General features: G+C 35.9%; 1 protein-coding gene across 1 annotated transcript in view; it reads left to right on the plus strand.

The window, feature by feature from the left end:
* Nucleotides 1–6148: 6148 nt before the first annotated feature.
* The window catches only part of LOC128237903 (fibropellin-1-like), a 29747-nt gene continuing 11646 nt past the window's right edge, over nucleotides 6149–24249 (plus strand). Inside the window, exons 1-8 of the mRNA XM_052953481.1 lie at nucleotides 6149–6346; nucleotides 8580–8708; nucleotides 9530–9685; nucleotides 9978–10154; nucleotides 11369–11536; nucleotides 12185–12355; nucleotides 13561–13731; nucleotides 14663–14833. Coding sequence (XP_052809441.1) covers nucleotides 6253–6346; nucleotides 8580–8708; nucleotides 9530–9685; nucleotides 9978–10154; nucleotides 11369–11536; nucleotides 12185–12355; nucleotides 13561–13731; nucleotides 14663–14833 — 1237 coding nt within the window. The 5' untranslated portion in view covers nucleotides 6149–6252. The remainder of the gene's footprint in view (nucleotides 6347–8579; nucleotides 8709–9529; nucleotides 9686–9977; nucleotides 10155–11368; nucleotides 11537–12184; nucleotides 12356–13560; nucleotides 13732–14662; nucleotides 14834–24249) is intronic.

The following is a 24249-nucleotide window of genomic DNA, read 5'->3' on the forward strand; positions in this document are numbered from 1 at the left end:
GTTATAGCTTGGTGCGTTGATTTTTTGTGAAAGTGCAAGTGTGATTAAATGGATTTAGTGTTTATACAGCATTTGTTTGAGAACTGTGGCGGAAGCGTTAAGTGACCGTGAATTCAGCAGGGTATGGAGGGGTGCAGTGAGAGATGCTCAGTTAAGTAAAAAGGAGAAAAGAGACAGAGAACGTGCAGAGCTTGAGATTGAAAAAAGATTGATTGATTATGAGAAAAGTGATAGAGGTGAAGAGGGATATGTGAATTATGATCATGATATTTATATATACAGTGAAATGTCAGATTTGAATACGATCGATGAATATTTACATGAACAGACTTCTAGAGAGATGCTTGATTTGGAACATACTTCTTGTTCACAGACTAGAGTGAAGGAACATGTGAAGGATAGTCATTAAGATTTCTTGGACGATCATATTGAGAAATTAAAACACACATTGAGAGAGTTAAGAGATAGTGATCATGAGTAGAAGGAAAATGTAATAGCAAATAGACCTGTTGATAGTTATGGAATCAGGGACAATCCCATTGTAGATGAAGAAAGTAGAAAAAAAACACTGATGATGGAAAGCATAAAAAGGTTAAAACATGATCTTGAAATGAAGGAAAGAGCAGAAAAGGAGTTGTTAGAAAGAATAAGAATCTTTGAACAACAAGAGAAAGACTTAAATGATACACGGAATGAAAACGAACGTAATGAAAGAGACTTGGAAAGGAAAAGAGCCCATGAACAGAAATTGAACAGGAGACTGAAGTTGCTAAAAGAGAAGGAGCCAATACTTAGAGAAAGAAGTGAGAGTAAAAGAAGTGAAAGAGGTGGTTATAAAGTAAAGGAAGAAAAGAGTGTTGAAATGCATCATGAGATACTAAACCTGAGCAGTTTACAAATAAACAAGAGACAAGACAAGTCCTACTTACCTTGAAGCCATCGGCCACCGCAAATGAGATAATGATGAAACTTAGTGAAATTTATAGGGATGTGAAAACAGCAGACAGGGTAGTGCAAGATTTTTATTCTGCAAAGCAGAAGGAAGGCGACCATGTTCAACATGGGGTGTGAGAATTGAAACGCTTTTTCAACAGGCCGTTGAAAAGGGTGAGATAGACGAACGAAGAGGGACAGAAAATTTAAAGAAAGGTTTTGGAGAGGCATGAGATCAGAAAGGTTAAAATTGACTACGAGAGTGGCATATGAAAGTACGGGTACCATTGAGTCATTGCGAAGGAAGGCAAGGTGCGAAAGAAAGAAAGATGGATCAAAAGAGGCTGAAGTTACTGTCTATCAACAGAAAGAAGATAGTGTGATGCAGGAATTAATGCAAAGAATGAAGTCGCTGTAAAGTGAACTAGGAAGGATAAAATGACAGAATCAGTACTCTCAGGGAAACAGTTACAACGGTAACTATAGAAGACCCTTAAGAGGAGCTAATAGGGGAAACAGAGGAAGACAGAATAAAGATCGGAAAGAAGAGCCAACGGGAGAAAATCAAAAGAGAACTGAGAATAAAGAAGAGCATTCAAACGGACAGAAGCTTTCATCGGGGGGCACGATGGAAGCAAGAGAACAAGAGGTAGATAGCCCTACAGTGATAAAGAATAAGTTACATGAACGGTTAGTTGGATCAGCGAATGAACATTTTATTGAGATTGAAGGGAAGTGTGAGAAAGTCTTAATAGAAACCGGATCTATGATAAGCACGCTGTCTGGGGAGTTTTACATGTCAATGGAAGAAAATCCTGATTTAAAGAGTTTAGATGACTTTGAACTCATTGTTTCAGGTGCAAATGGACTCCATATAGTGGCTATATAGAAGCCAATATTAGGTTGCCTGACACTAAAATGCAACCATTGACTATACCGTTTTTGATTGTAAAAGGTACGAATTACAACCGCAATATACCTTCAATAGTCGGCATGAACATAATTCGAGAGTGTGCAAGATGGTGCAGGTGTGAGACAGTTGAAAATATTCCAAAGGATTGGAAAGTGGGTTTTAATATGACAAGTAATGCTTGGAATGCTTAAGGCTACGAAGGATACTTCACTGCAACCAATGGTGATGAAAACTATAACAGGTAAAGTTAGAAAGTCTAACGGTGTTGATTCAGCTGAGGATGTTGAGAATGCTGGCCCTGATAACCCTAGCATTGGTCCAAGAGTGGTTTCTCTTAATAACCCGGGGAAAACGACAAGAGTTCCGGTAAGAGTGTGTAACCTTACAACAAAGGTGGTGAAGGCTATGACACCAATTTGCCAGCTACAGGAAGTGAGTGTTTTGAGATCGGCACCCTTATTTGAGAAGAGTAACCCTGAAAGAAATGAACCTAAAAAAGTAATACTTACTCTAAAGATCCATCAGCAACTGTCATCAGCAAACCGCATCTGAAAGAGAAAACAAAGACAATAAGACAGAGAGTGAAATTAAGATCAAGTATGGAGTCAACTTGAACACATCGTCTTTGACACCTGACCAGCAGACGACGGTCGCCAAGTTGTTTGACAAATGGGAGGTCATATTTCCTAAAACGTCGTTGGACCTTGGAAACACTTCAGCGGTCAAGCACCGGGCAGAGTTGACTAACCCTGAGCCATTTAAGGAACCATTACGAAGAATTTCTCCAGCCCTGTTTCAAGAAGTGAAGCAACATTTACAGAATATGCTTGACATCGATGCCATAAGAGAGTCCAATAGTCCGTGTTCATCAAATGTGGTTATTGTTCGGAAAAAGGACGGCACAATACGCTTTTGTATTGATTTTCGAAAACTGAACTCTGCACCAAGAATGATGCTTATGCTCTTCCACGCGTCGAAGACACTTTACACATGCTAGCGGGAGCGAAGTACTTTTCAAAACTAGACTTTAAGTCAGGATATTGGCAAGTGGAATTAGAAGAGGATGACAAGGAGAAGACAGCCTTTCAAGTGTGGGGTCTCGGGTTTTATGAGTGTAATCGCATGCCCATCGGCCTTTGCAACGCCCCTGCAACGTTTCAACGCTTAATGGAACGCTGCATGGGAGATATCAAATTGAAAGACTGCCTTATCTACCTCGATGATATCATCATCTTCAGCCAAGACATCGATAGTCACCTCGATCGCCTCGATGCTGTGTTTCAACGTCTCGCTGAATACAACCTGAAAATTAAGCCCAGCAACTGCGAGTTCTTCCTAGAAGAAACTACCTACCTTGGCCACGTTGTGTCGGCAGAGGGGTTAATGGCCGATCGAAAGAATACGGAGGCGGTCAAGAACTGGACTACTCCAAAGTTCACCAAAAAGGTCAGGCAATTCTTGGGATTTGCAGGTTATTACATACGCTTTATCAGGGGATTTTCAACCATAGCTAGACCGTTGAATGACCTCCTCATAGGACAGCCAACCAAGCGCAAGAAGGGCACTACTCCTTCGAAGAAAGTCAATAAATTACCTTTCAAGTGGGAGGAGTCACGAAAGAAGGCCTTTGATGGCCTAAAGGAACAGCTAACATACCCACCAGTGCTGGGATATGCCGATTATACAAAGCCCTTCACGTTACATACAGATGCGTCCTTTGTTGGGCTCGGCAAGGCGACAAGGAGCGCCCGATAGCGTTTGCGAGTCGAAGATTGAAGCATAGTGAGCACAGTTATCCCGTTAACAAGCTTGAGTTTCTTGCCTTGAAGTGGTCTGTTACTGAAAAGTTTCATGACTACTTATATGGCGGGAAATTCGAGATTGTGACGGATAATAATCCGCTTACCTACGTGAACACTACCGCCAAGTTGGACGCTACTGGTAACAGATGGCTTGCTGCCCTATCCAACTATAACATCAGCATCACCTATAAGAAGGGAAAGAATCACATAGATGGAGATGGTCTTAGCCAACCGAAGTTATTCAGGCAATCAGTCTATCAGAAACTGTACGTGATCCGGAGTCGTCGCCACCAAGCCAGCACTTGGATATACCAAATGATATCCTTGACTCATACAGTTTATCTTCCAACGATTGGCATAAGGCACAGCGCAAAGATTAACCATTTCTAACATTGCAGACCATATTGCACACGGAACCAAACCTGCTAAGCCGATGGACCGGCAGATGTCAGCCTATGTTAAGGAGTGGTAGAATATTACGATGCTTTAAGGTGTACTGTATCGGAAGACGACGGTGAATGGAGAAGATCGGATGCAGCTGCTGTTGCCTGTAGCACTTAGGGGTGAAGTATTTAAAGCCCTACATGATGACCTACGACATCAGGGACGAGATAGAACCACGAGTCTCTTCAAAGTGAGTCTACTGGCCTGGATCGGGCAGCTTTGTTGCGGACTTTGTCAGAAACTGTGGTCGTTGCATTCGCCGGAAGTCCCGCGCATCTGTTGCAGAGATGTCTCCCATAACGTCAACAGCTCCAATGGACATCGTCTGTATTGATTACCTCTCACTGGAACGTTCCAAAGGAGCGTCACAACGTAAAGTGATTGGTAATGAAAGGCTTCACATTAATATAACACTCACACCGGCTCAATTCCGTCACAACGTAGAATGATTGGTAATAAAAGACTTCACATTCATTTAACACTCACACCGGCTCAACTCCGTCACAACGTAGAATGATTGGTAATAAAAGGCTTCACATTCATATAACACACATCGGCTCAACTGCGTCACAACGTAAATTGATTGGTAATAAAAGGCTTCACATTCGTATAACACTCACACCGGCTCAACTCTGTCACAACGTAGAACGATTTATAATAAAAGGATATAAATAAGTTCCTAAAACGGCTTATCATTTGTTTACACTTTATTCATAACAGAATCCATGGTGAATGAAATAAATAAGTGACACTGTTACTCTCTTTATCATCTATCTATAATTTTATGTATGCGACAAGAATTTACCCAAATTAAATACACTGGCAATTTGATATGTATAAAATACATTGCCATACTGTTGTAAGAAAAGAAATCAAATTATACATGTATGCATTTCACTCGTTCGTCTTTGGAACATTTATCATATGATATTACCTCATTTATCCATGTTTTGATTGGAATGAGTGAAATAAAGGAAACTTGACTTGAAACATGACTTGAATAATTGGGACTAAAAAAAGTTCATTACCTTTCAAGACACACAAAACTAAAAAAAATATCAAAATTGATGATTTATATATGATTAGCTTCTGTTGTTATAGATGTCAGTTCTTAGTTTCGAATAGGTCAGTCATTAGTTCACAACCTGTAAACGATGCAATTGGGAAAAAATGATTACCTGTTTCATTATATACAAATTTGTTCAATCCATTTTAATCTTTTATCTTAATGTTATCATACATGTTATAATTAATGGCATAACGAATTATACAAAAATACATAGAGGATATTTTATATTTCGGTGTAAGATCTTGTTTTATTTCACGAGTGTCATATAGGAAAACATATTGTCACGAAAAACGGGATAACCATTTTTTTCCAAATATATCTTTATCTAAACTTATGTAACATTTCTTTAAGTGTTAAATATTTCATTTGCCAACATTTTTTGGTTCAAAGTGAAGTGTTCTGTTTGATAAAAGGGAAGTGACTACAAAGGATTTTAAAAGTAGTTCTGAAAGTTGATATTTTCGCTCCTTATTTTGCAGTGAAAATATCAAATTGATATTTTCACTACTGTTATTTCACTGATAAAAATCCATATTTGATCGAAAGGCATGAAAGAAAATAATTCATTGCATAGTCCGGATTGCAATTAAGGTTTCTAAACTACCTCACAGATACGTTTATTATTGTTTTGATAGCAATGTAATTTTCAAACGTACGTGTTTTAAAGTACGTAGCACACCTGAATCCATATTTATTAAAATTAGTTTAAACACTCGTAACAATCCTACAATGACTCCCATCTGCGAAAGACAAAAGATCCTGCGGATATCTGATTTTGACTGATCGTCAACTATAGTAATCCGATAACGTGTTATTTGTTTCAATGACTTTAGAACCAAGAACAATATAAGGTATTCATATCTAGTTAATTATTCTTTTTTCCCCAATTCATCGCCTACTATGTGTCATTAAATAAACTCATTCAACCTAATGTATAGATCAAGTATCTAAACAAATCTTTAATAATCACACTTGGACTTTAAATTTTGAATGAAGAACATGGCAATCTCGTGAATATTCTGGACAGAAAACCATTTTCTGCCTTTCATCAAAATTCCCTCAGCGTTTTTCTGTACACGGGTCGGGTTGACATGTTTGTGCACGGGAAAAGTGTACTTGCCACGTTGTGTGTGTTGTTGATTCATCTTGGGAAATTTGGAGTTAATGCAGAAGTCGGATCTACTGGTAAGTTTTTTATCAGATTAAAAAACTCAAAAATATATTAAGGTTAATTGGTGTCAAAAAAGTGTATACCTAATATACATTTTACCAATGCGTTGGTTGATAAATATTTGTTTTAAGTTAACAGACAGTTGACATCGAATTACACCAATTGAATAGAAAGCTTGAAGCTTTTATAGATGTCCGTGAAGTTTGCAGTCTGGCAGCATAAATTAGCAGCATGGCAGCATAGCAGCGTGGCAGTGTGAAGTTGGCAGCCCAGGAGCCTTACAGATTAGCAGCTAGAAGTTAGCAGGCCAGCAGCCTGGCTGCATGAAGTCAGCAGCATAACAACGTGGCAGCGTAATGTTAGCAGTCTGGCAGCGTGGCAGCATGGCAGCCTGGCAACGTGGCAACGTGAAGTTAGCAGCCCAGCAGCCTGGAAGCGTGAAGTTAGTAGCCCTGCAGTCTGACAGCGTGAAGTTAACAGCCCAGCAGCCTGGCAGATTAAAGTCAGCATTCTAGAAGCTTGGCAGCGTGAAGTCAACAGCCGACCAGACTGGCGGATTAGCAGCGTAAAAACTTCCTTTTTAATAGATTTTCCACGTTTAGTGAGTTTGAAGCAAAGATAAGAAGCGATAGACATAAAATTTAATGCTAGTAAGATTACGTAAACAAAATTGGTGTTCTGAAACATTTCACATATTATCTTTGCTTAAAAGTCATTAAACGTGGAATTATCCGAACGTTATATATGCTAAACGCCTTGTATCCAACCTGTGTAAAAATATCATAATACGCTTCGCGCTGCTGGAACGAGCTATATTTGTCAGCAGACTGAAATCTGCAGCCTGGCAGATTAAAAGCGTGAAGTTAGCAGCCCAGCGGTCTGGCAGATTAAAGTCAGCTGTCTAGCAACCTGGCAGCGTGAATTCAAAAGCCGAGCAGACTGAAATCGAATAGTCGAGTTAAGTGATATTTTTAAGATCACATATAAAGAATAGTGTAAATGTTTTAAAAGTATACATTTTAGTATTTTGCGTCATTTAAAGGCGTGTTTTGCCAACGAACTATTGTGAAGGAATATTTCATTTTTTATGTTGTTTTCGACTTTGAAAACATGAATTTCTGATTTTTCCGTGTTGAAAGAAAAGATAACATTAATTATATAACGCTCCGATACGTGGTAATGTAAGGTGAAACTAATTTACCGATTTAATGGCAAAATAAAGTGTTTTGAATTTGAAGATGCACTTTTTTCAAAATATAATGACAGAAAACTTCGCGCAATTTTGTTTAGGAAGAGCGATAAAAAATCGAATTAAATTCTAGCAAGATAACGTTAAAAACTAAGTGTTCTGAAACATTTCACATCTTATCTTTGCTTAAAACTCACTAACCGTGGAATAAGTATTTTGAAGGAAGTTTATACGCTGCTAATCTGCCAGGCTGCTCGGCTGTTGACATCAGACCGCTAAACTGCGGACTTTAATCTGCCAGACTGCTGAGCTGCTAACTTCACGCTTTTAATCTTACAGACGTCTGAGCTGCTAACTTCACGCTGTCAAGCTGCTGGTCTGCTATCTTCAAGCTGTCTCGCTGCCAGACTGCTAACTTCAAGCTGCGAGGCTGCCAGGCTGCAAAACTGCTAAATTCACGCAGCCAGGCTGCCAGACTATCAATTTCACGCTGCCAGGCCGCCAAGCTGCTGGGCTGCTAACTTTACGCTCTCAGCTGCTGGGCTGCTAACTTCACGCTGCCAGGCTGCCAGACTGTCAATTTCACGCTGCCGAGCTGCCATGCTGCCAGACTACCAACTTCACGAACATCTTTTAAAGAGTATTTCATAATCCTATATATTATTAGTTTGAAAATAATTGTAAGTTATTCAGGGATCTCTTAGTGTAAACTACCAGAAACAGCCCCTAACTTCTAGAGCCATGATTAAGAACAGTCTCGTGTCTGCCTTCGGACTCGAAGTGGGAAAACTGCAAATCTTCATTTCATTTTACCTTTCTTGTTAGTAGTGTTTTGATGAAGAATTACCAAATATTTTTGCTTATAGATACATATTCTTTTCCTCTCAACTAAATACATATTATATATATATAATCAAGCCCTATAATTCACTAGACAGAAATGAGTGTGAACTAGGATAGGGCCGCGATACTTCTTATGTACATGGCAAACATATATTCCTTTTACAAAATGTCAAACTTTTATTCTAAAACTGAATGTTAAACTTTTAACTTTTCAGTATGTACCGACGGTGGAACGGAATGTGACGCCCACGCCAACACCGCCTGTGATGTAGCGGGAGGGAGTCTCGTCTGTATCTGTAACGTGGGATATGTTGCTGCTACTGACAACCTTGCATGCACATATGGTAATGTTCTCCAGGAGGGTTTCAATTTCAAGTTAATCCATCTGTTAATGATTTATAGAAATATATCTATACATAGCGTATGTTAAATATATGATATAATTTATACTATGTATGCGCACTACAGAAATACATAAAACAATCTACCTCAACTTATGAGACTACACATTTCTTGTAAGCTTATTAACAGACTGCAGCACGCTTCTACGCTGGTGGAAGGTTTTGCAGCCATCACGTCCATGACGTCAATAACTCCTTTCAAGTAATTACATTACTATGTTGCTGTTACCTTATTTACAGACTGTGGCATGGAAGGTTCTGCAGCCACTACGTCACTGATGGCCGTAAACTCTTTCAAATAATTACATTACTATGTCGTTGTTACCTTATTTACAGACTGTGGCATGGAAGGTTCTGCAGCCACTACGTCACTGATGGCCGTAAACTCTTTCAAATAATTACATTACTATGTCGTTGCTGTAACCTTATTCACAGATTGCGGCACGGCTCCTACGCTGACGGATTGTTCTGAAGCCACGTCCCTGACGTCCGTAACCCCTTTAAAGTAGTCACATTACTATGTCATTTCTGTCTTATGAACAAACTTCGGCATGGCTCTTACGCTGACGGATGGTTCTGAAGTCACCACGTCTCTGACGTACACCGCATCTTTCAAGTAATTGCACTACTATGGTGGTGTTGTTACCTTATTCACACACTGCATTACGTTCCAACGCTTGCGGAAGGGTCTGCAGCCACGTTACTGACGTCCGAAGCCCCTTTCTAGTAATTACATTACTATGTTGCTCTCGTCTCATTGACAGACTGCGGCACTGTTCCTACGCTTGCGGATGGTTCTGCAGACACTACATCTCTGATGGCCGTTACGTACACGTGTAACGCCGGGTTCGAACTTGTCGGTACAGACACCATCAACTGTGTGGATGGAATTGGTTGGGAAACAATAATAGCCACGTGCCGTAAGCTTTTTCATCTCGTTTGGTGATTTGAGTTAATAGCGGGGAACGGGTCTTACATAGGATGTCCCCGAGGTGCGAGGGCATTTTGAGGGGATTTGACCAGCCGTGAAGGGGTTTCCTGAATTAAATAAGAAATTATTTGCCGATCGATCGATGATTTTTTTTATCTTTAAAAGGATCAAATTTTTAAACTGCAACAGTTGATATGGCGGTACCGTTTTTTTCTTGCCTTTTTTGTTTGTTTCTTTTTGTACAAGCGGCCAATTACACCAAAACTATTCATTTATCACAGAATGTCCAGTTTTGACAGCACCGACGGGCGGAACTGTAAATGCGGACACCGGAACTACGTCGGTTGGTAATTCCGCAACCTACACGTGTAACACGGGCTTCAAGCTTGTTGGGGATAGCACAAGAAACTGTGTTTCCGGCACGGGCTGGGACGGCACAGAACCCACGTGTATCACAGGTATTTATTGTTTCGCGTGGGATATTTTCAAAATGTTGGAACATCGTAGAATCCCTGTGGTAATGAACACAATTTGCTTTTAAAATATCCGTATAATAAAAATGTTGGTGATGAAACCTGGACCAACGTTCAACGTCCTTCCCGGAAAGCTGTTATTACTGTTAGCGATGAGGCGACTCAGCCCAGGGATCGAACCTGCTTCGAGTCGCACTAGGGAAAGAGGTGAACACAATCGCCCGAGTGACCCGATCGCTCCAATAAACCATATTCGTTAATATCTTGAGCATGACATCGACACCCAAGAATAAACACTTTGACTTCAATGTTGTCATAATTTCCAGTTTTCCAGAGACTGTGATTGGTAGTTTTTGGTTTACATCTTACAATCTTAGCCATGTTGAAGACCTTTTTTATACAAAGGTTGTAGTACATTTATCTGTAGAGTTTTGTACTGTTTCTTTGTTTCTTGTTTGTGATTTTGTGTTCTATGTCTTTGGCGTTTGCCCATTGCCACTAAACCGGGTTTATGTTTAAACTTTTTGCTACTGAGCATGTTTCTGTAGCTTTTGGCATATATATTCAAAGTAAATTTATATAAATTAAAATTGTTTTATTGTTACAATTATGTTACACACCTCTTAATTTTAAGTTAACTGATAAATGATATAAAAAATATTGTAAAATAGCTTTTGAGTCTTAAAGCTGCACTCCAACATATTGAACTTTTTGACATTTTTATTTTATTTTTTTGTCTTGGAACGAGCCATTGTTTGCGAAAATGAATGAAAACCAGTTATATAAGACTGCTATCAAAAATCGGATCGCAGATTTTCATATTTTAGGTCATAAAGTGATGTTTTATGCATTTTTTTAAAACGTTAGTAACGGTTTAAGCCATAAAATATTAATTTTCGAACGGTAATATAAAAATCTGCGTTTTGATCTTTTGTCAGCAATCTTTTATCATTGGTTTGCAGATATTTACGCAAAAATTTGCTCTTTACAAGACAAAAAAATAAAAAAAGTTGCAAAAACGGTATATCTGTGAGAGTGCAGCTTTCAATTTCAAACTCATTCTTAACACGTTTTAACTGAACCTTGTTAATATCGACGTCCAACGACAGGGTGTCTTGTTCTTTTATTGTCTGTATTCTTACTGTTTTACCTGACATTAAGGCGACGCAATCATATCTGAAAAAAGGTTTATTTCTCAGATTGTGGAGCCCTTGTAAGCACGGGTAATCTCGGAGTGACCCACCTTGACACTGTTCTGAATTCTGTGGCCACTTACACCTGCAGTGCCGGGTTCATCCTTGTGGGGACCAACACTCGCACGTGCATAGAAGCTGGCTGGGATGGGAATGAACCTACGTGCTTCATTGGTAATACGATATCATATTTCAAGTTATATGAATATTTTAGGATAAAATCATGTATTTCTGTTTGGAGTCTTTACTGTTGGTCAACCAGTATCAAAATGCGCTCGGTCTGCGGACTTAAATGTTGCAAAGACCAAAAATAAAAGCTAACCTTCGTAGTGTTGAGCACAAAATGTCTCTTTACTAGCAAAAGCGCATGCGCTTCCTTCTTTATTTTCCACTTAAGAAAACAAATTAATGATAAAAATGTGAATCTGTGCGGGTACCCCGTTTGCAGAGGTAAGACCCTATACACAAATCACACCGTCAATTTATTTGTCAACTTCCCTTGGCAACCTGCCAATATGAAAGGAAAAACAACAACACTAACACGAAAATAAAATAACACACAACATTTTTAAAAAAAAATACGGGCCTTGTTCATTTAAACTTGATTTTCAGTAACAAAAGTAAATAACTTATTGTTATATAATATAAGGTAACACATTTATGAGAAAATATCATGGTGGCTGCTGCCCTGACATCCAGCGGACCCTGTTTATATGGATGGCATGCATTTTTGTCCATGTTAGTAGGATTCGCCCCCGTTCTTTGGCTGGCCAGGGATCTACGTCTTACATATATATATTTCACCTGTCACTTTCTATACAGACTGCGGTGTATTAACCGCTCCAGTAAACGGAGCCGTGATCAACCCGTTAACGTACGAGGGCCAGACAGCCTCGTATTCGTGTGACGCTGATTACCAGCTTGTCGGTAACGCCGTAAGAACGTGTCAAGGCAGCGGGTTATGGGATGGAACGGACCCTTTATGTGTTGAAGGTCAGTCAAAGCGGCACTGTGCATTGTAATACTTATTTAAATTAACTTAAATCTTTTCTATGACACCTTAATACACTGATGGCTGTACTAAATTCAACCGTCCTGCTGTGTGTCTAAACACATCAGTAGAATATATAATAGGCATGGACATGTCTTGGGATCCCGTTTGTTGAAAATAATCAAATTCTCAGGACTAACAGACTGTTTTGAATATTAAGTGTTCGGTGTCTAAAAAAATTGGTCCAAGGCAAAGAAACCAGTAAAGAACTTAGACTTAATCTGGAAAACGAACGCAGTGTGACAAGCCGTTTCAAATGTCAAAGACTGGTTTGAAATAGAAATACTCGGCGGTGGTTAAAGTGACACTCTTATTCAAAATCAGTACATACACATATATAACAAATATATATTTTGAGTGATTAACCTTCAACTACTTACTAAATAATGCATTTATAGAAAATATTAATTACTGATAACAGTATTATAACTGTGTATTTAATATCTGAGAACGCTGAAATATTTAATCATTGGTGAGTGCTAAAAAGATTTACTGCGATCTACTATCGTCTCATAAGGTAGCAATACTTTGTTTTCTGCACATTTCTTTCCAATTAAACTCGGTATCCTTCGTAAGCACCATTGGTTTTGACATATGTCCATCGATTTTGGTTAATTAAAACAATTGTTTTAAATGTGTTAAATCATATATGGGAGTAATACAGCATCTTTAATTTTGTAACTTTTTCTGTTTCCAAAAACACTGAGCTTAACCATTTGTTTGGCTGTTTAAAAACAAGCAGTTATATTTCGTATCCTTTAAAACTAAATAAATCAAGCTTTGGCGTTGTGAAATTGTAACACTATAACTTTGAGTGTTCAGAGCAAACTTACTGTTTGATTATGTAAAACAGCAAGATAATAAAGTTAACATGATTTTATCCTATAATAAACGATTACCACAAAAGTCCCTTTGAATAATTCCTCATTTGTTTACATCGAACACCAGTTACATGACGAAAACATCTGTATATCATTTTCGAATACTTAAATGCTTTGTTTTTTGTTTGCACTTACGGTATATTCCGAACATGTTATTTAATGTGTTTTGTCGCATACCAGATGAACAAAAATCACACAGACGTAATCAAAACACATTTTAAACAGGGTATTCAATGTGTACTTTGTATTTTGTTCCTTGAAAACAGATTGTGGAGCACTAACGAACCCGACGAACGGTGACGTTACTTACACGAACACAATCCTCAACGAGGTTGCGACGTATACATGTTCAGCCACCTTTAAATTGGTCGGTAATGCCTTGCGCACGTGTGAAACGGGTCCAACTTGGTCCGGAACAGCGCCAACATGTGTTGAAGGTATTTAAATGGTTATACATGTTCATGTGCTTTACAGAAGAATATTAAGGCTCGTGCTCATACACTATGTTGGCAGGCTTTAAGTGACACTGTTATACTAAATCAATACAAACATATGTATAACAAATTTAATGTGAGTGATAAACCTTTAACTTCTTACTAAATAATGCATTTATGGAAAATAATTATTACTGATAACAATATTATAACCGTGTATATAATATCTGAAAACGCAAAAAATATTAAATGATTTGTGAGTGCTAAAAGATTTACTGCGATCTACTATCGTCTCATAAGGTAGCAATTCTTTGTTTTCTGCTCATTTCTTTCCAATTAAACTCGGTATCCTTCGTAAGCACCATTGGTTTTGACATATGTTCATCGTTGTTGGTTAATTAAAACAATTGTTCTAAATGTTTTAAATCATATTTGGGAGTAATAGAGCATCTTTAATTTTGTAAATTTTTCTGTTTTCAAAAACACTGAGCTTTACCATTTGTTTTGGCTGTTTTAAAACAACCAGTTATTATTCATATCCTTTAAAACTAAAAAATCAAGTTTTGGCGTTGTGAAATTGTATAACTGTGACTTTGTTTGAGTGCTCAGAGCAAACTTACAGTTTGATTACGTAAGACAGCAAGATAATAAAGTTAACATGATTTTATCCTATAATAAACGATTACCACAAAAGTCACTTTGATTAATACCTCATTTGTTTACATCGAACGCCAGTTACATGATGAAAACATCTGTTTATCATTTTCGAATACCTAAATGCTTTGGATTTTGTGTGCACTTACGGTATATTCCGAACATGTTATATAATGTGTTTTGTCGCATACCAGATGAGCGAAAATCACACAGACGTAATCAAAACACATCTTAAACAGGGTATTCAATGCGTACATTGTATTTTGTTCCTTAAAAACAGATTGTGGAGCACTAACAAAGCCAACGAACGGTGACGTTACTTACGCGGCCACAGTCCTCAACGAGGTTGCGACGTATACATGTTCAGCCACGTTTAAACTGGTCGGCAATGCCATGCGCACGTGTGAAACGGGTTCAGCCTGGTCCGGAACAGCGCCATCATGTGTTGAAGGTATTTAAATGGTTATACATGTACATGTGTTTTATAGAAGAATATTAGGCTCGTACTCATAAACTGTGTTGGTAGGCTTTAAGTGACACTCTTATTCTAAATAAATACAAACATATGTATAACAAATTTAAATGTGAGTGATAAACCTTTAACTACTTACTAATTAATGCATTTATGGAAAATATTTAGTATTGATAACAAGATTATAATCGTGTATTTAATATCTGAAAACGCAAAATATATTAAATGATTGGTGAGTGCTAAGAGATTTACTGCGATCTACTATCGTCTCATAAGGTAGCAATACTTTGTTTTCTGCACATTTCTTTTCAATTAAACTCGGTATCCTTCGTAAGCACCACTGGTTTTGACATATGTTCATCGATTTTGGTTAATTAAAACAATTGTTCTAAATGTGTTAAATCATATATGGGAGTAATAGTGCATTTTTAATTTTGTAACTTTTTCTGTTTCCAATAACACTGAGCTTTACCATTTGTTTTGGCTGTTTTAAAACAACCAGTTATATTTCATATCCTTTAAAACTAAAAAATCAAGTTTTGGGGTTGTGAAATTGTATAACTGTGACTTTGTTTGAGTGCTCAGAGCAAACTTACAGTTTGATTACGTAAGACAGCAAGATAATAAAGTTAACATGATTTTATCCTATAATAAACGATTACCACAAAAGTCACTTTGAATAATTCCTCATTTTTTACATCGAACGCCAGTTACATGATGAAAGCATCTGTATATCATTTTCCAATACGTATGTAAACAAACCGCAAGATAAAAAGGGAAAACGCAGCTTTCCCTTTTCAACATGGTATCATTTTAATTGAACAGAAACCCTTTGTAATCTCGTCAAAGGGTTTCTGTAAGACTTGAAATATTTCTGGGAATATTACCAAACCCTTCATATTAAAGTGTTAAAAGGAATAATGGTGTTTTCTACATTTTTAGTAATATTCCCCAAATCATCAATATCATGCGAAGAGATGTCCAGGTTCTCTTGGAATATTACCAACTTAATCTTGAAATGTTGGTAACATCACGAAAACATTATTGGAATATTTCCAGATGAATTGAAACAAAAATATATTCATCAATATTATGCCGAGGAAATAGCTATGAATGGTCACAAATATTTGGTATCATTCCCAGAGTAATTATTAACATTTTCTGCTTACATTATGAAATTCATCTGAAATATAATGTCCAGGTTTTCTAAAAATATTTCCAATTTAATCTTGAAATAGTTGGTAACATAACCAAATCATTTTGGGAATAATACCAAACACTACATATGGTAGTAATGAAAGTTATAGTAGGATTTTCATCATTTATGCGAACATTCTCAAAATTATCGATAGTATGTATGCGGAGAGATTTTCTAATATTTCTAAAACTAGGAATAGTCACAAATATTTTGTAATATTCCCAAAATAAATGATGCATTTTCTGCTAGCATTCTTAGATTCATCTTGGATATAATGTGCGGGTTTTCTGGGAATATTACCAATTTGATCTTGAAATATTTGGTAACATTACCAACACTTTTTGGGAATGTTACCAGAGGAATTGAAACAAAATTATCCAACTGAAAGCCTTTGAAATATCCACAGAGGGTTTCTCTAGGACTTGTTATTTCTAGGAATGTTACCAAACAGTTGCAGGTATTGTATTGGAAACTTTAGCAGGGTTTTTCAACATTTCTGGTAACATTTCCAAAATAATCAATAGTATGCCAAGACACGTCCAGGTTTTCTTTGAATATTACCAACTGAATCTTGAAATGTTGGTAAAATTACCAAAACATTATGGGAAGATTTCCAGATGAATTGAAACAAAAATATAATTATTTTGTTTACTTAGCTTATTTGAACCTCCTTTATTTAAAATTTTAAACCAATCTTTTATCAAGGGTTGTATTTTATATAATGCATAATTGTAAGTATACTTCAAAATCAGTTGGTATTCATTTTTTGATCCAGAATATGCAACAAACGGGAATTTATGTTTGTTTAAGTAAAAGTAATGAAGTGATCGAGAACATATCGCTTATAAATCGTGTATGTCCTTTAGTGTTGAGAGGTTAAATTATTGTATTCAATTAAGTCTGTTTGATGGTGTTATTCAAAAGACATTGGCCATCCAAACTTACTGTGCATCTCCCTTTTCAGTTCTTAAAACTGGTGGTATTTTAGACATTGAAGCTCATATTCACATGCATGCAGTTTATAGTATTATCTTTACTGTAACTGCATTGTGCTAAGCTCAACCGAATTATAACAAGATATGAGTCCATAAGACACATATGCCCCCACGCTAGTACGACGGGCCATTAAACAAGTTTCACACATGATGATTAACGTTTCTGTTTCTGACTCATATACTATAGGAGATATGTGTGCCCCAATATGGCATGCTCTGTAAGCTATGTTATAACTATAGGTCTAGGGCCATATATTTGTACTTACTTGGCATATCAAAACATAAGTCATAAGGTGCATAACTACGAAATCTGGTTAACACTTCTGTCTTTTTTTGGGAATAGGCGTGAAATAGACAGTCGGACGAATATAACCCAAGGCGCAAACTAACACATCATGGTAAACATTCCTGTGAAGATTTACGACTCTGGTTTGCTTATTATGTCTTTCATCATTGTTCTTTTAATGGTTATATAGTTACAAATTTTGAAAATGTATACTGAAGGTTTTACAGCATAGAATGATTGTTTATCATGCATGTTGCTGAAAAAAATGTTCAAAACATTTATTGTCTAATTTTATTCTAATTTCGTATACTGCTAAAATGTTGTAATGCCGAGCCTCCACTCCGAGAGGTTGGGGCATATAGTTTGCACTTGTCCGTCCGTCCGATCATATGTCACCAAATATTGTGTCACACATATCTCCAGCAGTTAAGGAGCCAGAGTTGTAATGCTTTATAGGAATGTTTACCTGCATGTCAGGGATCGCAACTCGGGTCTGTGTGTCTGTTCATCTGTCACATATCTTGTTTTGCGCGTATATCCAAAAGAATACGAGCCAGAGTCAAAATTCCACACGAAGATGTTAACCAGCAATTGTAGTAATGCAGCTTTCGGTTTATGTTTTGATGTGGCCATTAAGTACAAAGTTATGACCGTATACGTAGTTATAGCATAGCTTTCAAAGCATGCCATATTGTGGCACATATATCTTCTAAAGTATAAAGAGTCATAAACAGAAATGTTAACCAGAGTTTCTGAAATGTGTATATAATTATGTTATTGTCACAATTGATTTAGCAATATTCCCAAAAATGTTTTGGTAATGTAAACAACATTTCAAGATCCAGTTGGTATGTACTACATTGTCTTTTTTTACTATACCACCATGTCAAAAGTTAATTATAAATATTATATATTATATATATAGATTATTATAGTTAATAATTCTGGAACAAAATACCAACTGATATTAAAGTATACTTAAAATGATGCATTATATAGTACACAAACCTTGCGACAAAAATGGTTTGAATTATAAATAAAGGACACTTTAGACAACTTAATTAAACAAATAAATATATTTTTGTTTCAACTCATCAGCAAATATTCCAATAACGTTTTGATAATGTAACCAACATTTCAAGATTCAGTTGGTATTATTCCCAGAAAACCTGGACATATCTCCGCATAATATGGATTCTTTGGGGAATGTTCCCAATAATATTGACAATCCCTGCTATAACTTTAAATACTAAACTATGGACTGTTTGGTAATATTCCCAGAAATATTTCATGTCGTACAGAAAATCTTTGTGGACTTTTCAAAGACTTTCTGTTGGATTAATTTGTTTTAATTCATCTGGTAATATTCCCAAAAAGTTATGGTAATGTTTCAAGATCCAATTGGTAATATTCCCAGAAAACCTGGACATTATATTCCTGATGATTTTCAGAATGCTAGCAGAAAATGTTCATCATATTTTTGGGAAATATAACCAAATATTTGTGACTATTCTTAGTTTTAGAACATTTTAGAAAATCTTCCGGCTTAATCACGATAATTTTTAAAATATTCCCAAAAATGTTGAAATCCCCATAATTACTTTAAATACCATACTATGAAGAGTTTGGTAATATTCACAATATATTGGTTTGGTAATGTTACCAACTATTTCAAGATCAAGTTGGTTAAATTACCAGAAAACCTGGACATTCAAGGCAAGATGAATTTTAGAATGATAGCAGAAAATGTTCATAATTTATTTTGGGAATATTACCAAATATTTGTGACTATTTCTAGTTTTAGAATACTTTAGAAAATCTCTCTGCATAATATCGAAAATTTTGGAAACATTCCCAAAAATGTGAAATTCCCACTATAGCTTTCAAAAATGAACTATGAAGAGTTTGGTAATATTGGTGAATTTCTCAAAATGTTTTGGTTATGTTACCAAATATTTCAAGATCAGATTGGTATTATTCCCAGAAAATCTGGACCTTATATTCCAGATGAATTTCAGAATGCTAACAGAAAATGTTCATCAATTATTTTGGGAATATTACCAAATGTTTGTGACTACTCCAAGATGAAGAATATTTTAGAAAAATCTCAGCAGAATATGATTTATTTTGGGAATAATCTCACAAATGTTGAAAAGCCCCGCTAAAGTTTTCAATACCTTACTTTGAACTGTTTGGTAATATTCCCAGAAATAATACCAGTCCTACAGAAACCCTTTGTTGAGAAAGTCTTTATGTTGGATTATTCTGTTTCAGTTCATCTTGCAATATTCCCAAAACGTCTTGGTAGCCAAATATTTCAAGATCGAATTGGTAATATTACCAGAAAACCTGGACATTTTATCCAAGATGAATCTGATAATACTAGAAGAAAATGTTCATAATTTATTTTGGGAATATTACCAAATGTTTGTGACTATTCCTAGTTTTAGATTTTTTTAGAAAATTTCTAAGCATACATAATATCGATACTACTGGGAATATTCCCATAAATGTAGCAAATTCTAATATAACTTCCATTACTGCAGTATGTAGTGTTTGGTAATATTTCCCAAAAATGATTTGGTAATGTTTCCAACTTTTAAAATATTAAATTGAAAATAATTCCATAAAACCTGGACATAATATCCAAGATGAATTTCAGAATGTTAGCGGAAAATGTTCATAATTTACTCTGGGAATGTTACCAAATATGTGTGACCAATCCTAGCTTTTTTTCTCTCGGCATAATGATTATGTTTTTGTTTCAATTCATCTGGAAATATTTCCATAATGTTTTGGTAATGTTACCAACATTTCAAGATTCAGTTGGTAATATTCCAAGAGAACCTGGACATCTCTTCGCATGATATTGATGATTTGGGGAATAATCCCAAACATGTAGAAAACACCACCATAACCTTCAGTACTATACTATGAAGGGTTTGGTTATATTTCCAGAAATATTTCAAGTCCTACATAAACCCTTTGACGAGATTACATAATGATACATGTAAGTTGCAAATGAACACACATAAACATAATAATAATAATAATAATAATACGGATGGGAGGAATGGATCGCCCTTCTATAATCAAATACTGGACGTCTGGACGGGACGAAATTAAACTGAACAATGTTAAGATCGGATTAACACATTAGCGACTGTAGGTGACTGCGCATAAAAAGTAGTTCCCTATAATTATAACCATTTAGGCAAAATGTGGTGCACTATAGTTTTTAGTAAACATTTACAGAGTTCAAAGTGCACTATGCTCTTGACCTTTAGGATTTGGACATTGGTCTTGCACGACACAAACTGTCTTAAAGCGGTCATTTCCAACACTTGTGCATAGTTATTTGAAAATCGGTCCATGCACCATGAAGTTATTGACGGGATACGGATTACGACGGACAAACTGACGGACGGACGAACGGATGTTATCGAGCAATCCTGTAAACCCAAAGCAACAATGATAATCCAATCAATGAGACCAATCATGCTTTGTCTAAACCAGTGTATAGCACTGTCACACGGGACCTCCATTTAACGTCCCTCGCGGAAAACGATTACTTTTTTATTAGTGTTGCGGCGGCGAATCGAACCTACGACCCTGGATTGACAGTCAAATGTGTTATCACTAGACCACGGGTCCGCCACTTAAAGCTTGCATCCTTAACCCGTTGTTATAAAATCTAATTTCAGATGACCAAGTAAAGTGCTAAACAATAGATGTTTGCATTTCTGTTGAAGATAAGAAAATTTGTATTTTTATATGCAGATGACATGGTGCAGTTAGGTTCAAAAATGACTTACAAATACTTGCTTAGCTAATTGGTGTAATATTACTATAATGATATGACCATTTATTGTACTAAGCGTACCATAGTTCACGTTCGTACCCAATCTGTACAGCGTACTGGTCACAATTTGATACGCGGCACGAAATCTTTATATAAGTGTACTTATCTTGGCATTGTTATCAACGATTATGTTTTTATTTCATGTCACTTTATGCCAATCATAATATACTTATTATCTTAACCTTAAATAAAATCAACAAAGGAACACAATGTAGGTTGTGCCAACAAGCGGGGTGTTTTATTTTGTGTATGCTGACAATTCAATAACATTCACACAGACACTGATTCCCTGATTAGCCATACCATGGTGATAGGCTGTATGCCTTATACACAGTGATGCATGCTTCTATATCTAGAAATGTCTTTAATCAAAGCCACTCACAGCCCTCTACACACATAAGCTCCCATTTGTATGTTGGTAACACAAATAGTACCATACTGAAGAATGAATATGTGTGAATAACAGAAAAAATAATCTATTTCTATGTCATTTTTTAGAATAATAGTTACAAAAATATAAATAAAACACGCGTTCAGTTCACAATGAAACGATTTTCACTGTACACCGCTTGCTTATCGAATGATTTCCCAAATCAGTACATAACTCGATACTTGTAATTTCCTCGAGGAAAAGTCAATACTTTAATAAATAAACTACAGTGCCCTATCAAATCTACCTCACAGCCTAAATTATCATTATGAATTCTGATAATAAAAACATATATCTTGATTACATGTACAATAGGACTGCCACATTTGTTGATCAGAATGCTAGCCGCACCCTTAGTATTCTTTTTCGGTGGTATGCCTTATGACGTTTTCACCGAGTTATATGACTCAATGGTATTGCGTATTATTAGTTACGGTGCGTCTTTTTGGGGAGAACAATTGTTTCCATGCATCAACGCCGTTCAGAACAGAGCCACGCGTTTCTTTTGAGCGTCGGAAAATACACTCCTATTGATGCTGTGTCAATAATAGTGTACGTAAATCCACTGTTGTTAGACTGATAGGTGATAAAATGATGTCAAGGTGTGTAAGTGATTGGTATTATTCAAATAATAGATGTGAAGGTATGCGTGAAAGAGGCAGAAATAAGCTAAGAAACTATTGCAAATATCTTAAAACGAGTTAATCTGTTAAACAGTACTGTAAACTGATAATCCCTCAAAGACACATGTCAGCCTTAAGTAAATCTAGACGTGAAGAAGGTCACATTCGAGTTGAAACAGGGTGATATGAAAAAACCTTGCATTGAACGATCGTCTTTGCCCTTTTTGTGATAATGTTGAATCAGAAACTCACCTGTTGTTATATTTTAGATTATACGATACAATAACAATGCCATTTTAAGAAAAGGCGAAAATCATTAGTCTACTATTTCAAACATGTCTGATAAAGATATGCTGTCTTTTATATCATCAATTAATATATTGTCAAAAGATTTATGCCAAAACCTGCAACACAACTCTTAATAATGGGATGTTTTATTTATGTGAGTAATGTATTTTGGCTTTAAATATAGTGTTATTTATGTATATTATAAATTAATGCTAATCATTTTATTTCTGGTCTGACCGCGGTGATAATAGAGACCTTTCTAAATTAAACATGAAAGTGCGCGTTAATTTTCAGTATTCTAATTCCCCTTTTTAATATATTTTTATACCACGATTAGCATTCGTTTCTAGTTTCTTATTGTGAAATTATATTTATTGTTATCACAATATAGGTGCATCATCCGTTTGCTGTAATAATATTGTGTTGTAACTATGGTCTCTTATATCTCTTACTTTGAGTGACAATACTTTTATTGTTATGTTATCATGAAATGTATGAATAGTAGTATTGCCACTGGTGACACTTTTATGAACTAACAAACCGCGAAATGAAAAGGGAAAACGCAACTTTCCCTTTTCAGCATGGTAACATTTTTATTCAACAGAAACCCTTTGTAATGTCCTCAAAGCATTTCTGTAGGATTAGAAATATCTTTGGGAATATTACCAAACACTTCATAGTATAGTATTGAAGAGTTATAGTGTGGTTTTCAACATTTCTGGTAATATTCCCAAAAGTATCCATAGTATGCCAGGTTTTTTGGGAATATTACCAATTTGATCTTGAAAATTTGGTAACATTACCAAAACATTTTGAAATTATTTCCAAACACTTTGTAGTATAGTATTGTAAGTTGTGGTGGGGGTTTTAACATTTGTGGGAACATTCCCAAAATAATCGATACTATGCCCAGAGATTCTCTAAAATATTCTTCAACTATGAAAAGTCACAAATATTTGGTTATATTCCCCCAAAAAAATGATGAACATTTTCTGCTAGGATTCTGAATTTAATGTCCAGGTTTTCTGGGAAGATTACCAATTTGATCTTGAAAATTTGGTAACATTACCAAAACATTTTGAAATATTTCCAAACACTTTGTAGTATAGTATTGTAAGTTGTGGTGGGGGTTTCAACATTTGTGGGAACATTCCCAAAATAATCGATACTATGCCGAGAGATTCTTTAAAATATTCTTCAACTATGAAAAGTCACAAATATTTGTTAATATTCCCCAAAAAATTGATGAACATTTTCTGCTAGGATTCTGAATATAATATCCAGGTTTTCTGGGAATATTACCAATTTGATCTTGAAAATTTGGTAACATTACCAAAACATTTTGAAAATATTTCCAAACACTTTGTAGAATAGTATTGAAAGTTGTGGTGGGGATTTTAACATTTGTGGGAACATTCCCAAAATAATCGATACTATGCCGAGAGATTTTTTAAAATATTCTTCAACTATGAAAAGTCACAAATATTTGGTAATATTCCCAAAACAAATGATGAACATTTTCTGCTAGGATTCTGAATATAATGTCCAGGTTTTCTGGGAATATTACCAATTTGATCTTGAAAATTTGGTAACATTACCAAAACATTTTGAAAATAATTCCAAACTCTTTGTAGTATAGTATTGAAAGTTGTGGTGGGGGTTTTAACATTTGTGGGAACATTCTCAAAATAATCGATACTATGCCGAGAGATT

Source organism: Mya arenaria, chromosome 6, assembly GCF_026914265.1.
Source record: "Mya arenaria isolate MELC-2E11 chromosome 6, ASM2691426v1".
Taxonomy (NCBI): domain Eukaryota; kingdom Metazoa; phylum Mollusca; class Bivalvia; order Myida; family Myidae; genus Mya; species Mya arenaria.